Here is a 15152-nt window from a genome sequence, read left to right on the forward strand (position 1 = left end):
ATTAAACAGCAACAAACTGTTGGGAACATCAGCCTGAAAAAGTCACCGAAATAAGATGGTCAAGATCTTGTGGGATTTCCATATACAAACGGACAAAATACTGGCGCATAATACACCAGACATCACACTCGTTGAGAAAAATAAGGTCACAATCATAGACATCGCAATACCAGGTGATAACAGGGTTGCCGAGAAGGAACATGAAAAAAAATCGCAAGATACCAGGACTTAAAAATCGAAATTCAACAACTATGGCACACACCAGCAGTGGTAATTCCAGTGGTAATCGGCACACTGGGTGGTATTCCAAAAGCACTGGAATTACATTTAAAACAGTTAACAATTGACAAAGTCACCATCAGTCAAATGCAAAAAGGCGCACTGCTTGGATCTGCACGCATATTACGAAAATACGTTACGACGTCCTAGGCCCCTGGGTGGGGCCCGACTAGTAACCAATGCCAAATCCGGCGAAACAACTGGCCACTGTGATACAATTCAATAATAATAATATAAATGTTGCAAATAATAATAATAATGTGGTGGCTCTAGCCCAATACCTAAAGCCCCACCTCTTTTTATATGGACTTTTGCATTTGAGGCACAAAAGGAGGGAGGGAACCTGCACTCCTACAGTCACAGGTTGTTATTTAGACATTTCTTTTAACCACCTTCTGCGGACACTCCTAAGCAGTTTCTGGTCATTGTGTTCTACCGTATGGCTTCCACCAGAGATAGTCCAGGAACTCTCCCCTTCTCAGCTTCCTCTAGGCTGGCAGGCAGTATAAGTCACAGGTGCCACCTCTCTCACAACTCCAACAGGTGTATATATATATTTATTTATTTGTTTGAATGCCATCTCATCTTTCCCCCTAGCATTCAAGGTGGCATAACATGATATCCACAATCCTATATTCCTGTGATGGTGACCTATGCCATGGGTGCCACAAATGGTACATAGAGCCCTTCTGTGGGCCCGCCAGCCGTCGCCCCAGCCCAGCTGCACTGGGCATGCACATGTGCCTCCCACCGGCCAGCTGGTCTTCGGGTCTTTGCCGCGCATGTGCAGGGGGCAGGGCACATGCAGGGGACGCATGTATGCATTTACGGGGGGAAGGGTGCATGCATGGGGGGCTCTCGCATTGCATTTTGGGGCCTCGCGCAGACCCCCATGCCTCGTTTCGGCCTCCAGGTTGGTGCAAGAGACCTTCTAGGCCCAAAAACGGGCATGGAGGTGGGATGTACGATCCCCCTCCCCATGTCCTGTTTGGGTCTGAAAGGTCTATACCAACCTGGAAGCCAAAAATGAGTGAGGGAGGGCAGGGTGCATGTGCAGGGTAGCGCAGGGGGGCACACATAGGAGAGTTGCACACCAATGGGGGGGCACGCAGGGATGTAGGTTGGGCTGCAAGTCCCCCAGAAGTGCCAATCTCAGCGTAACGAGGAAAATCCGACACAGTAGAGATCAATTGGCATCAATGAGTAGGGCTGCCCGACTTGCAGGTGTGACTCTGGGCAGCTAGCATCGGATTAAAAAAAAAAAGCCAAGCCCAGAAAATATCCAGACCACAAAAAGAAAGAAAGAAAACAATATAACAAGCCTAAGGACAATCGTCCCCTTAACCTTTTGTAGAATGGTGTCACATAACACCCTGGCCCAATGCCTGGGTTAAGAGCCAGTTCTTAATACTCACTCTGAAAAAGCAGCAGAGTTGAGTCGTTAGGATATCAAGGCGGAGGGGAGAGGGAGTACAGAGAGTCTTCGACTTACAGTTTGTTTAGTGACCATTCAAAGTTACAACGACACTGAAAAAAGTGGCCCTTTCCCACGCTTATGGCCTTTGCAGCCTCCCCATGGCCACATGATCAAAATGAAGAGGCTTGGTAATGGACTTGTGTTTATGAGGGTTGCAGTGCCATGCGGTCACCTTTGGTGACCTTCTGATCGTAAAATGAGGCCCAACTCCTTGACAACTGTCTCAATCAGCAACAGAAATGTTGGGCTCCATGGTGGTCGTAAGTCGAGGACTATCTGTATACTGTTCCACAGAGACAGAGAAGCCATATATCTTCTAGATCTGGGGTGTCAAACTCAAGGCCCGGGGGACGGAGCCAGCCCACAGGGTGCTTAGATCTGGTCCGCGGTGTTGCCCTGGAAACAAAGGATCAGCCCACAGTGCCTCTGCTGGTGAAAATGGAGCTCAGGAGGGCCATGTGTGCCCCTCCCGAGCTCATTATAGCTGGCAGAGAGTTGCAGGAAGCTGTTGCAGCCAAAAACAGAGCTCGGGAGCCCGTTTTCAGAGTGCTCAGGTCGCCAAAGCCCCCCTGATACAAGTGACGTCAAGCTGGCCATGCCCCCCCCGAGGTTAAACACAACCCTGATGTGGCCCTCAATGAAATCACCCTGTTCTAGGTTCCCTCATATGTCACTCTTTTGTAGAAGGTCGCCAGAGCATATCAACCCCTTTCAGATCTTGTGGGATGGTCGGAGATGAATAGAGATAGGTGGCTCCTCCTCCAACAACTTGGCCACGTGCCGTGAAGAGCTTTACACATGGTAATCCACCTCCTGGAGCCACCACAGATTTGTTCTCTTGTGGCATTGCATGGAACTATGGTGGTGTACCCTAAGGGTGGGTTCTGGCTGGCACTATTGCCGATTCGCTTGTGTGCATGCCGTGTGCATGTGCTTCCTGTGCACCGCCGTGCACATGTGCTTCATGCATGGGTGCATGCGCAGTACAATTACAGTAGTTCTGTGCATGCGCAGAACCCAAAAACAAAATGGCGGCACCTATGGCGGCACCCGGAGACTGATTTGGGGTGTGGCAGGCCTGGGTCACTGGACCCAAGCCGCCAAACTACTATCGGTTAGGCTGAACCAGTCCGAACCATTAGAAACCTACCACTGGTGTACCCATCGCTACCTATGCCACTGCATTCTTGACAAGCTTTGAGGGGTTTTCAAAGGAAGCTCGGTGTAGTAGAGCATGTCGCAACCACCTAAGCAGGAAGTTGTGTCTGTAGATGGCAAGGGCTTGCATAATTCGCTCTGAGCTTGGTCTGTAGTAGCTGACTCAGTGTGGCATGGGGCTGCCTGCCTGTTAATGAGTGTGATTGTGTTTGCCACTATCTCCTTCTGCTGTTGCCACGCCTACTTATACCATCTTATCTCACAGTCTTCTTCTTCTTCGAGTCATATCTGGTGTCAGATGGATAGTTTCTGGGCTCATAAAATACCAGGAAATCTGATAAGATGGCCATAATAAAGGGATAGCTAAATTTCTAGATTGTTTTGTTTTCAATAACAGTCCTAAGAACCACCTACGGCTGCCCGGTGCACAACAAGGTTACTCTTGTCATTAACAATTTGTTCTGAGTATCAACAATAAACGGGCACCCTTCCCCACTAATTTAAAATGCTTTAAAATGTCTTCATTTTGGCCCTTTGAGGAGGGTGGGATCATTTGCGGGCCCCCTTTATTAAGCAGTCCGAGTCAGGGGTGAAATTTAGCAGGTTCTGACAGGTTCTGGAGAACCGGTAGCAAAAATTTTGAGTAGTTCGGAGAACCGGCAAATACCACCTCTGGCTGGCCCCAGAGTGGGGAGGGAATGCAATATCCTTCCCCCAGGAGTGGGGAAGGAATGGGGATTTTGCAGTATCCTTCCCCTGCCAAGCCCACCGCGCCACGCCCACAAAACCAGTAGTAAAAAAAATGAATTTCACCCCTGGCCTGAGTCCATGGTTTATTGTCAGAAGAAGACGATCATAATCAGTGAGGGTCCACTTTTAACTTACTGCTGTAACGAAGCAGAAGCCGAAATTGTAGCTCCATGTTAAAAAATAATTCAATCTTCGGCATCTTTGGTTTTCTTTTCAAAGGATACTATGGCGGCATGATTTTGCCTGAGGCCTAGATTAAATGTTCTCTGATCAGGCAAACAGTAAGTAGAGGCTATTGATACATGGCTACCTCTGTAACAACATACAGAGTTCGGGCTAGGCTCTTGGCAGCTGGTAATCTCCCCAGATCTCTTTTGAGGCGAAGATTCTTTCCTTCCTGGCATATATACAGTACACATTGCTGATTCTGCTCCACACATCCAGCAGCCTGTTTAACCCATTCTATCCTTCTCACCCTTACCTTACCAAACAACTGTTCCCTGCTATATATAGCAACAGCAATAGCACTTAGACTTATATACCGCTTCATTGTGCTTTACAGCCCTTTCTAAGCGGTTTATGTATTGCCCCCAACAATCTGGTTCCTCCTTTTATCGACCTCGGATGGATGATTTCGTTTGGTTTGGTTTTATTGGATTTATATGCTGTCCTTCTCCCAAAGGATTTAGGGCGGCGTACCACATAAAAACACATATGACAAAAGTTAAAAAAGATTAAATAGGGAATCCAATAACCTTCAATTGAGAATTCAAATCAAATTTAGGATTAAATTAAAATTAACAATTTAAAATTAATAATTTATTTTATTCTATTCAGGCCAGGGCGGCTTGCTGAAAAAGGCAACTTTTTAGGGCGCGCCGGAAGGACTGGCGGTCAGGGATTATATGAAGCTCCGAGTGCAGTTCATTCCAAAGGGAAGGTGCTCCCACAGAGAAGGCTCTCCCCCTGGGGGTTGCCAGCTGACACTGCCTGGCCGACGGCACCTTGAGGAGGCCAACTCTGTGGGATCGTACTGGACGGTGGGAGGCTACCGGTGGCAGTAGACGGTCTCACAAGTACCCTGGGCTTAAGCCATGGAGCGCTTTAACACCTTGAATCGCACCCGGAAAACAACCGGCAACCAGTGCAGGCCGCCTAAAAGGGATGTAACATGGGAGCACCTAGGTACCCCCATGACAACCCGCCCGGCCGCATTCTGGATCAGCTGGAGCCTCCGGGTGCTCTTCAAGGGCAGCCCCATGTAGAGAGCATTACAGTAGTCCAGGCAAGAAAGGACAAGGGCGTTAGTGACTGTGCACAGGGCATCCCGATCCAGGAAGGGGTGCAACTGGTGTACCAGGTGGACCCGGTAAAAGCCCCCTCCCCCATTCATGGCCATAAGATGTTCTTCTAAACTAAGCCACGTATCCAGGAAGGCTGACACAGCCTTTTACCAGTCAGTGTCAGAACCTCTCCATTAGATAATTAGGAAAGAAGACCACGAGACTCCGTGGGTAGAAATCAAGTGTACTTTTACTAATTATAAATGATTAAAGGCATAGCGAAGCGAAGACTGATTATTTAGGCGCAAAAGCGATTGATATATAGAATAACCCATTCCTCACCCCTTGGCATCACAGTTACAGTCCAATCATAATTCTCCCAAGTGTCAGGTGTGAGATAACTTCAAAAGGCATCACGAAGATGGAATGTCGGTGCCGTTAGTCCTGGCGGGAATCTCCTACGCATGCGTAGTCCGACAGGCAGCTGAGCTCCAGAACCTTCCTCCAGCACAATTAGTAACCCCTCCCAAATACCATGCCCTCCCTCCCCGTTTCATGGCAGCCGAAGCAACAGCAAAGCAGAGGCTGACATCCGGCTGTCCTCTGGAAAAAAGGCGTTCAGGCCTGGAAAACGACAAAACACAAACAAACAGACAAACAACAAAAACAGAAGAGAAAAAGAGGGGGGGGAGAGAAAGTCAAGGCTTGTCAGGATAAGCAGAATAAAACTGTCGAAGAAGTCGGGGAGCACGGACATGGGACTTGTCCACCCACTCGGTATGAGATGGAGGAAAATGCTTCCAAGCCACTAGGTACTGTATCTGATTCCACCGCCGTCGAGAGTCTAATATTTCTCGAACCTCAAAATGTTGTTCACCATCAATCAACAGGGGGGCAGGTGGTGGGTCCACAGGCGGACGTAAAGATGAGAAACGAACTGGTTTAATGAGGTTAACGTGGAAAACTGGATAAACACGGCTGAGATGCTTGGGTAGCTGCAAACGAACCGAAACAGGATTGATGACCTTGATGATGGGAAATGGGCCCACGTACTTAGGCCCCAACTTCTTAGACTTTTGTGTAGTTTGAAGGAACTTCATGGATAAATAAACCTGGTCACCCACTTTGTACTGGTAAGGTTGTGCACGCTTCTTATCAGCCTGTTTTTTATGAGCGCGATGCACAGCATCCAAAGTACTAAGTGCCAAAGGCCAAATATGGCTCAATCGCTCAATCCACTCAGAGACAGAAGAAACTTGTGGTTGCTCAAGGGGAACTTCAGGAATAGGAACAAAGTCCTGACCAGACACAACACGAAAAGGAGTGAATCCAGTGCTGTTATGGACAGAAATTATAAGCCACTTCAGCTTGCGGCAACAAGTCCACCCAATCATCTTGCTGATAATTGATGAAACAACGTAAATATTGTTCCAGAACAGAATTAGTCCTCTCGCAAGCCCCATTAGTCTGAGGGTGGTGGGTGGAGCTTAGGCCCTGGGCGGAGAAATTCCTTCCAGAAAACAGAAGTGAATTGGACACCTCTATCGGAAATGATGCGATCAGGCACCCCATGCAAACGGTAAATGTGAGAAATGAAGAGCTTAGCAAGTGCCATCGCAGAAGGAATCTTGTGGCACGGAATAAAATGAACTTGTTTGGAAAATAAGTCAGTAACCACCCATATGACGGTGTACCCCTGGCTCTCGGGAAGTTCGACAATAAAGTCCATAGAAATTTCCTTCCAAGGGGCGACAGGGCGGGCTACAGATTGGAGTAGACCTTGCGGTTTCCCTGGTGGTTGTTTAGCGGCTGCACAGACCGGACAACTGGCAACATAAAGTTCAATGTCTTTTTTCAAAGAGGGCCACCAAAACTGCCTCTTCACGAAATGCAGTCTTCACAAATCCAAAGTGACCCGCCAACTTGGAATCGTGAGCCCGTTGGAGAACAATGAGACGAAGAGATGCAGGGACGTAAAGTTTCGCCCCAATCCACGGTAAATCGTCCCTCATTGTGCATTCACCTTGATGCTGCTGGAACCAGTCATCCTGGGGAAGGGCCTGTTTGAGGTCAGAAAGGAAATCTTGAGCTACTTTCGAGCGCGCCTGCTGCTGAGTGACAACCGGAGCAGCAAGGCTGGATGCGGGAACCACGGGTTGAACAATACTCAGCTTAGAGCAGTCGTACTGAGGGAGTCTGGACAAAGCATCAGCCATGAAATTCTTCCCTCCTGGGATGTACTTGAGTGTGAAATTGAATCGATTGAAATGCTGAGCCCAGCGCATCTGCTTAGGGAGAGGCGCCTCGGAGTCCTCAAAGCCTCTAAGTTCTTATGGTCAGTCCACACCTCAAATGGGTGCTTAGCGCCCTCAAGAAAGTGGCGCCACGTGGCCAAAGCCCAACGCACCGCAAATGCTTCTTTCTCCCAGATTGCCCAACGCCTTTCTGTGTCCGTGAGCTTACGGGAGGTGTATGCACATGGTTGTAAATTACCTTGGTCGTTGGTCTGAAGCAAGACGGCCCCAACTGCCACGTCGCTGGCATCAGCTTGAACGACAAAAGGCTTGTCCATGTCCGGATGCTTCAGAACCGGTTCCGCTGCAAAGAGCCGTTTCAATTTCTCAAAAGCAGCCTGACACTCCATGGTCCAATCCAGCGGCTTGCTAGGCTTAGGTTTAGGCCCACCTTTGGACTTCAACAAATTAGTGATGGGAAGCGCAATTTTGGCAAAAGAAGGGGTGAACTGACGATAGAAATTGGCAAAACCCAAAAATTTCTGCAATTGTCTACGTGTATGGTAGCAGCGGCTGAGGGAGGCTCCACCCACCCACCCGACGTAACGCCCTGAGCATTGTGCATGCGCAGAAGATGATGTGCATGCACACACGCCGCGGGTGCGAGCAAAGCGAGCACGTCCGCACGCTCACATTTGCAAACCGGTAGGGAAGGTAAGTGAATCCCACCACTGACTTATAACCATTGCATCCCTGTTGTCATGAGGTTACAATTCAGGATGCTTGGCAACCGACTCATATTTATGATGGTTGCACTGTCCCGGGGTGATGCGATCCGCTTCCGCGGCCTTCTGACAAGCCAAGTCAATGGGGAAGCCAGATTCACTTAGCCACTGTGTTACTAACTTAACAACCGCAGTGATTCACTTAACAACTGTGGCAAGCAAAGTCAAAATGGGTCAAACTCAGCTTAAGAACGGTCTCGCTTAGCAACAGAAATGTTGGGCTTACAATTGCGGTTGTAAATCGAGGACTGTCTGTATCTGGAGAGCCATATATTGCAGCCTAATCTGAACATAAGGGGGAGGGGGAAGCCAGTAGAACAACTCTTGCTATGTTGCTGTAATTAAATGCCATTTGGGTATATGCAAAATAAGCAATATGTGGAGAGCCATATAGGGCTGCTAGCCTGAACATAAAGGAAGAAATCCAGTAGAACTACCCTTACTGCATTACTAAGAATGATTAAAGGCCTCTGGGCCTTTTGGGAATATGTGAATGTCTCGGACCAGCAGCCCATAACTTTGTTTACAGTATCCTGCTAATTTTTCTGCTGGATCCTCGTTGGTAGCTACTGAAAACCGGATGGAAGAAATAAAGACCATTTGGGGGGTAGGGCCAGATACTGAAACTATAGCTCCCCAAAGCCCCACTCATCTAGAGTCAATGATGAGCAATTTGCAAGCTGTAGTTCAGAAATATTGTTACGAATGCAACGGTGGTGAATATCTGTAGCTCGGCTGTAGGATGAGGGTGAAGATTTAGAACAGTGATGGCTAACATTTTTGTTGTCACGTGCTGAAAGCATGCACGCCTGCACCCATAGTGCAATGCACACGCCGCCCCCATGCCCCCCGCCCCCTGTGCATGAGACACCCCCCTGTGCACATGCCCCACCCCCTGCATTCTCCCCCGTGCATGAACCCCCATGCCACTCACCCATTTTTGGCTTCCAGGTTGGTGCAGAAGGCTTTCCAGACCCAAAATGGGGCACTGGGGGGTACATGTGCCCCCCCACACCCTGTTTTGGGTGTCAAAGGCCTCCTACACCAACCTGGAAGCAAAACGTGGTATGGGGGTGCTGTGTGAGCCCCCAAAATGCAATGTGAACACCCCCCATGCATGCCAACCTCCCCGCATGTGCCCCAACACCCGCGCATGTGCGGCAGAGACTGGAAGATCAGCTGGCCGGCGGGAGGTGCCCGGGCCTGCCCTGTGGATCTGGGCTGGGGTGACAGCTGGTGTGCTTGCAGAGAGGGCTCTGCGTGCCACCTGTGGCACACATGCCATTGGTTTGCCATCATGGGTTTAGGAGATGTCAGTTTTCTGATGTTTATAAGATCTTGGAGGTGGGTCAGGTCTTGTGATGATGGGTTAGGGTTGGGAGATCACTTGACAACCCACACCTGAGCCATCACGAAGTCCGTATAAACAGAAGAACGCTGACACTGACATCCCCTAAACGCCTCGCCTGGTAATGAAAGTGGGGGGGGGGGGAATCTCCAAACTAAATCTTCTGACCAGTTCTGGTGAAACGGTAGCAGGAATTTTGAATAGTTCAGAGAACTGGCAAATACTACCTCTGGCTGGCCCTGCCCCTGAACTATTCGCTGCCTCCTGAGTCTCAACTGATCGGCTGGGTCTTCTTTTGTTGCCCTGCATAGGAGAACGGAGCTGAAAAGCAGGTTGGTGGAGTGGGGAGGGAATGGGGATTTTGTATTTGCCCTCCCCTGCCACACCCACCAAGCCACGCCCACAGGACCGGTAGTAAACAATTTTGAATCCCACCACTGACCGGTATAGCATTTTTGGTGAAGATAAAATCGAGAGAGAGTCCCCAGGTGTGTTGAGCCTCTAGAGAAAATGTGAGATATAAAAACAAAATATAAATGAATAACATAGATTCAGGGCCAATCCAGTGACCAACTAGATTTTGTGCTTCAGATGGATGACAGATAGGCCCATTTCAGAGATGGAAACCGACAGTACAAACTTGTTTCCATGTTGGTGGCAGGATAGCATCCTCCAGTGCAGGGGTCCCCAACACCAGATCCGTGGACCAGTACCAGGCTGCAGAATGCCAAAAACCAGGCTGCGCAAATAAGCAAAGGCTCATCTGTGGAATGAAAGCAGCATGCAAAATCACGTCCCCTCCAATCCGTGGAAAAACCCTTCTTCATGGAGCAGGTCCCTGGTGTCCAAAAGATTGTGGACTACTGCCTCAGTCCATTTGAGGAAAGAAGAAAGCTAGTACGGAGGAACAGGGCAGGGTGCCTCAGGGGTAAAATTCAGACGGTTCTGACCAGTTCTGGCAAACCGGTAGCGGAAATGTTGGGTAGTTCAGAGAACTGGTAAATACCACCTCTGGCTAGCCCCATAGTGGGGAGGGAATGGAGGTTTTGCAGTATCTTCCCCTGGAGTGGCAGAGGGAATGGAAATCTTGCAGTATCCTTCCCCTGCCACACCCACCAAGCCATGCCCACAGTAAAAATTTTTACTGGTAGTAAAAACATTTGAATTTCACCACTGGGGTGCACCCCAGTGTAACCTGTAATGCCTTGTCAGATCTCCCTGCCTTCCTGACTTGGAGGCTCCATTCTGTCTCATTCTGGGCACACCCCTGCTCCATCCTTCACTGTGTGTTTTTTTTTAAATCAATACAGTATCTTAGGATATATTAGCTGCTGAAGTGAGAATAGACGCATGGTGGAAAATGGTCATCCCCAAGTTCTTTTTGCCTCTATTTCTCTCCAATTCTTTTGAGATAGAATGGAGCCAGAGTATAGAATAAACCAAGATAAGGAGAGCTAGTGAACAAGCGAGGAAGAGACTGAGATAAACATCCCTCTCACAGATCAAATCCTCTATTCAAATCATTAGCCTTCATTTAATGGGGGGTGAGGTGGGGTGGAAGCACACCCTGGAAGTATCACACAGCTCTGAAAAATAACATGGAGATGCCTGAAACCTAATTCTTCAATACATGCTCAAATCCAAGTGGATTTCATTAAAAATTAGGTGCTTATCAAGAATCTGAGATTCACATCCAGAGAGCTCCGCCGCAGAGGTCTCAAATTATATAATGTTGACTCTGGAGTCTTAGACACTATGGTGCTTTTGTCTTGGAAAATGCTGGTGGGGAGCTTTTTTAAAATCTGCTTTATTACATTCTTTTTATTTCCCTTTTTGAATGGCACATTCACATCTACATGTCTAGATTGAATATGCTCTATTGGTTCTTGCAAGGTTTTCTCTTCTGGATGGGGGAACAAGTTTGAGGTTTTTTACGATGACTGCAAAATAAATATTCACGTTCAGGTGAAACACCAGCAGTGTGGAACACAGAATAGCTTTCTATTGTATGCAGTCTTTAAAAATTGGCTTGTGTTACAAGCTAGTGCTTTGGACTGTGGATGCTGATGTGTGTGTTAGAGAGGCTTTGAGGGAGACTGTCTCTCGGTAAAGAAATGGGAAGTTAGAGATAACTGATGACTAACATTTTACTAGGGGGTTAACAACTCCAGTTCTTTTTCTTCACACAATAGGCGATCATTTCGGTGCAGCATTTTTATTCGGTACCCTCTAACAAGCTTATGTTCCTATGAACTTTCTATTCATAAAAAGCATCATCAGGTTCAGCCACGTTGGGAAAATGACCCATTTTAAAATGCATGTATAAATGTCCCCCTCGTTTCCTTTTTCCTCAAGATCTTCATGGGGATTGTTAGCTAGCATCACTTGGAAAAGGGGGACTGAGGAAGATTCAGTTTCCTCAAAACATTTGTTTTCCGCAGAGAAATATTTCTTTTAGATGGTGGAACATTCTCAGACCAGTGGTGGGATTCAAATTTTTTTACTACAGGTTTTGTGGGCGTGGCTTGGGGGCATGGCTTGGTAGGCATGGCAGGGGAAGGATACTGCAAAATCCCTATTCCTCCCTGGTTAGGCAAAATCCCCATTCCCACCCAACTCCCTTCAGGGCAAGGTTAGTGCAAAATCCCCATTCCCTCCCAACTCCAGGGGAAGGTTAGTGCAAAATCCCCATTCCCAACCCACTCCAAGGGAAGGTTACTGCAAAATCTCCATTTCCTCCTGATCAGCTGGGATTCGGGAGGCAGGGAATAGATTTGGGGTGGGGCCAGGCAGAGGTGGTATTTACCGGTTCTCCGAACTACTCAAAATTTCCACTACCAATTCTCCAGAACTGGTCAGAACCTGCTGAATATTACCTCTGTGTCAGACCTTAAAAAATCACATTTTTGGTTGATCTGTATCGAGCTGTTGAGAAGGTTGTTTCGGATCGAGCTGGGAAGGGACTTCTTTAGGCGGCTGGACATCCTGATTCCTTTAGTCTGAAGGAATGTTATTTGATTACCTGCTTGCGAGTATGTGTACGTGTGTTTGTCTTTTGCCAAAATGCACCTCGCTAACTTGCACTGTGGGAATTTGAGCCAGAGGAACTTTAATTGCACTCACGTGTCAGACCTTGGTTGAGTGAGAAGGGCATGACGATTGTGTCATTACTTTTTAAAATGCTGGTGAACAGCATAATGTGTTTAAAATATTTAAATGATACCCTTGTTTTTTTCCCCCAGCCACAGGCAAAAATTCAGACAATGCAAAAAGCATAACTCTGGTGACCAAACTGTCCCACTCTTAAGATAGCCTTAAGGTAGCCTTTGCTAGAAGCTAGCCAATAGTTGTGGAAATGCTAGCTGGGCTTCTTATGGCAACATGGCACCTCGTCCTTAAACAGTGTGTGTGTGCGCGCGCGTGCGCATGTGTGTGTGTGTGCGCGTGTGAAAATATGAGCAGAACTGACCCCAAGAGACCATGTGGAAAGCACAGGAAGGTGCTGTATTTTCAGTGTTTGCAGGCACTACAGCTGTTTCCATGGAGACAGCTGTAATGTTACCAAACAGGATAAAGTCAGAGCAATATGCTGAAGGGTGCAGAGATAAAGAGGAATTGGGGAAAGGAAGGATGGGATGAAGGCCCAGGAGCTACAGTTCCTCTTAACCTCTGAAAGGTCACAAGGAAGCCTTTGCTGTGGAAGTGTAAGATGGGCCTTTGGGGCTACAACCTCTCAGAGGGACTTTCCAGCTGAGGAACGTTCAGCCATGGGGCAAACGATAAACCGAGGTTATGTGCTGTGCTGATTTTGAGCCTACCCTTCTCAGCCAAGACAATTACCACAAAGGCTGATGTAGCTCTAAAACCTGTTCACTGAAGGCAGAGGGGCATTCAGCCAGTTTCGACAGGTTCTGGAGACACCGTAGCGAAATTTTGAGTAGTCTGGAGAACCGGCAAATTAGGCTGGCCCGCCCCTGCTCTCTCTCAGCTGATCTTCTTTTGTTGCCTGAACAGGAGAACGGAGCTGGAAAGCAGGTTATGGGGTGGGGAGGAATGGGGATTTTGCAGTATCCTTCTCCTGCCATGCTCACAAAGCCACACACGCCCACAAAACCACGCCCACAGAACTGGTAGTAACGATTTTGAATCCCAACACTGACTGAAGGGAAGAGGAAATTCTTGCTTCACGTGAAGGAAGAGAGCCATGTAGTTTATGATAGCTACAGTAAAAAAAAACCAGATTATCTGGGAACACCTTTTCCAAATTCTGTTAAAAGGTAGAAGCTTTCAGGAGCCATAGCAAACTTCATCAAATGCAATTCTCCATATGTATGCGGAGAACTGAGCTGATATGCAGTTTATTCATCGGCCTCGTGTTGCCACCCATTCCTTTCTTCTGCTTAATTTCAGGGTGAAGCCTTCCGATGCCTTTGTTCTAATGCCATCTGCCTGTACTCGGCTAGCTGTACCTTGAATTTACTACAATCCGCCTGTTTCCTCTGCTTCGAGCCAGCCGGGAATTGAACAAACCCAAGCTCTTAGCCTAAGGAAGAACCATGCCTCTGGAAGACGATGAGCTCAGCTGGAAAAAAACCAGCAGAAGACATCCGGGAAATCTATGAATTTCGGGAGGTGCTGGGCACGTGAGTTCTTTCAGCTCAAGGGCAGGGGTCAGCAACCCGCATCTCTGGAGCCGCATGTGGCTCATTCATCCCTCTTATGCATCTCCCTGTCGCCAGTCAGCTCCAATTGATAGAGCTTGCTGTTAGGACAGGTAGAGGAAAAAGGATGCCGCACTAGGAGAAGACTCTTTGGTGGGGGAACCAGACTTCCGGTCGGCTCCAGAATTGAAGGGGGGGGCTTCCAGTTAGGACCTTTGTGGCTCTTTGCCGATCCCTGCTGTAGGGCAATCTGGGTAGAGGCCATTGGAAAGAAAGAAAGAGTTTCATGGGATCCAGTCAAGAGTGCCAGAATTTGAACGTCAGTCCTTTCATCCAAACAAAATTTCCTTTGGGGTTTCCTGCCTGAGTCGTCTTCATTTCAGCAACCTTAAACTAATTTAGAGAAAACCATGATAGGAATAGAATTCTTTTATATTAGGAAGGTATCTTCGTAAATCTTTCCTTATTACCTTATTCCTTATTCCAAATCCCAGCAGTGATCAGCCTGCAAGCTTGTTTATTCAACACGTTGTCACCTAAAACAGAAGCCCTTGTTTCTTGTTTGAAGTTCTCATAAGATTGAAGGGTCATTTACAGGTTATTATATTCTGCGGAACTCTTAACTACACCCAGCAGAAGTAAATACTCTTAAGCTTGTTTACTGGGGCTATCTGAGAGTTAGCTGGAAATAAACCTATTGTTGACTGCTCTCTTGAATTCAGTCAGCTGGCTTAGATCCATTATTTGAAAACTTTTTTTTTTTGTTTGCCAATCCAACTAGAAGCAGATTGGTTAATTCAAAACTGAATCTGTAGAATCTATAGAAGTGAGAAGACTCCGCTTTTTAAAAAGTCAAGCGGGTAATGCAGAACCTTTGGAGCAAAGTGCTGAAAGTTGTAATGCTGGGGAGGCTGTGTGGAAAGAGTGGCTTCCTTTTTAAACAAGGCCCTAGATCAGTGTTGGCGAACCTTTTCGACACAGAGTGCCCAAACCATAATGCAGTGTTTCTCAACCTTGGCAACTTGAAGATGTCCAGACTTCAACTCCCAGAATTCCCCAGCCAGCTGGGGAATTCTGGGAGTTGAAGTCCAGACATCTTCAAGTTGCCATGGTTGAGAAACACTGCCATAATGTGTTTGCAGGCATATGCATGCGTGCGCACATACACCGGCCAGCT

The 15152-nt window shown here is 47.7% G+C and overlaps 1 protein-coding gene across 1 annotated transcript in view; it reads left to right on the plus strand.

Annotated features, from left to right (window-relative positions):
• CAMK1 (calcium/calmodulin dependent protein kinase I) overlaps positions 1-15152 on the plus strand; it is a 61505-nt gene that overhangs the window by 3319 nt on the left and 43034 nt on the right. The window contains 2 exon segments of the mRNA XM_032212034.1: positions 13725-13900; positions 13902-13957. Coding sequence (XP_032067925.1) covers positions 13871-13900; positions 13902-13957 — 86 coding nt within the window. The 5' untranslated portion in view covers positions 13725-13870.

Source organism: Thamnophis elegans, chromosome 2, assembly GCF_009769535.1.
Source record: "Thamnophis elegans isolate rThaEle1 chromosome 2, rThaEle1.pri, whole genome shotgun sequence".
Classification (NCBI taxonomy): domain Eukaryota; kingdom Metazoa; phylum Chordata; class Lepidosauria; order Squamata; family Colubridae; genus Thamnophis; species Thamnophis elegans.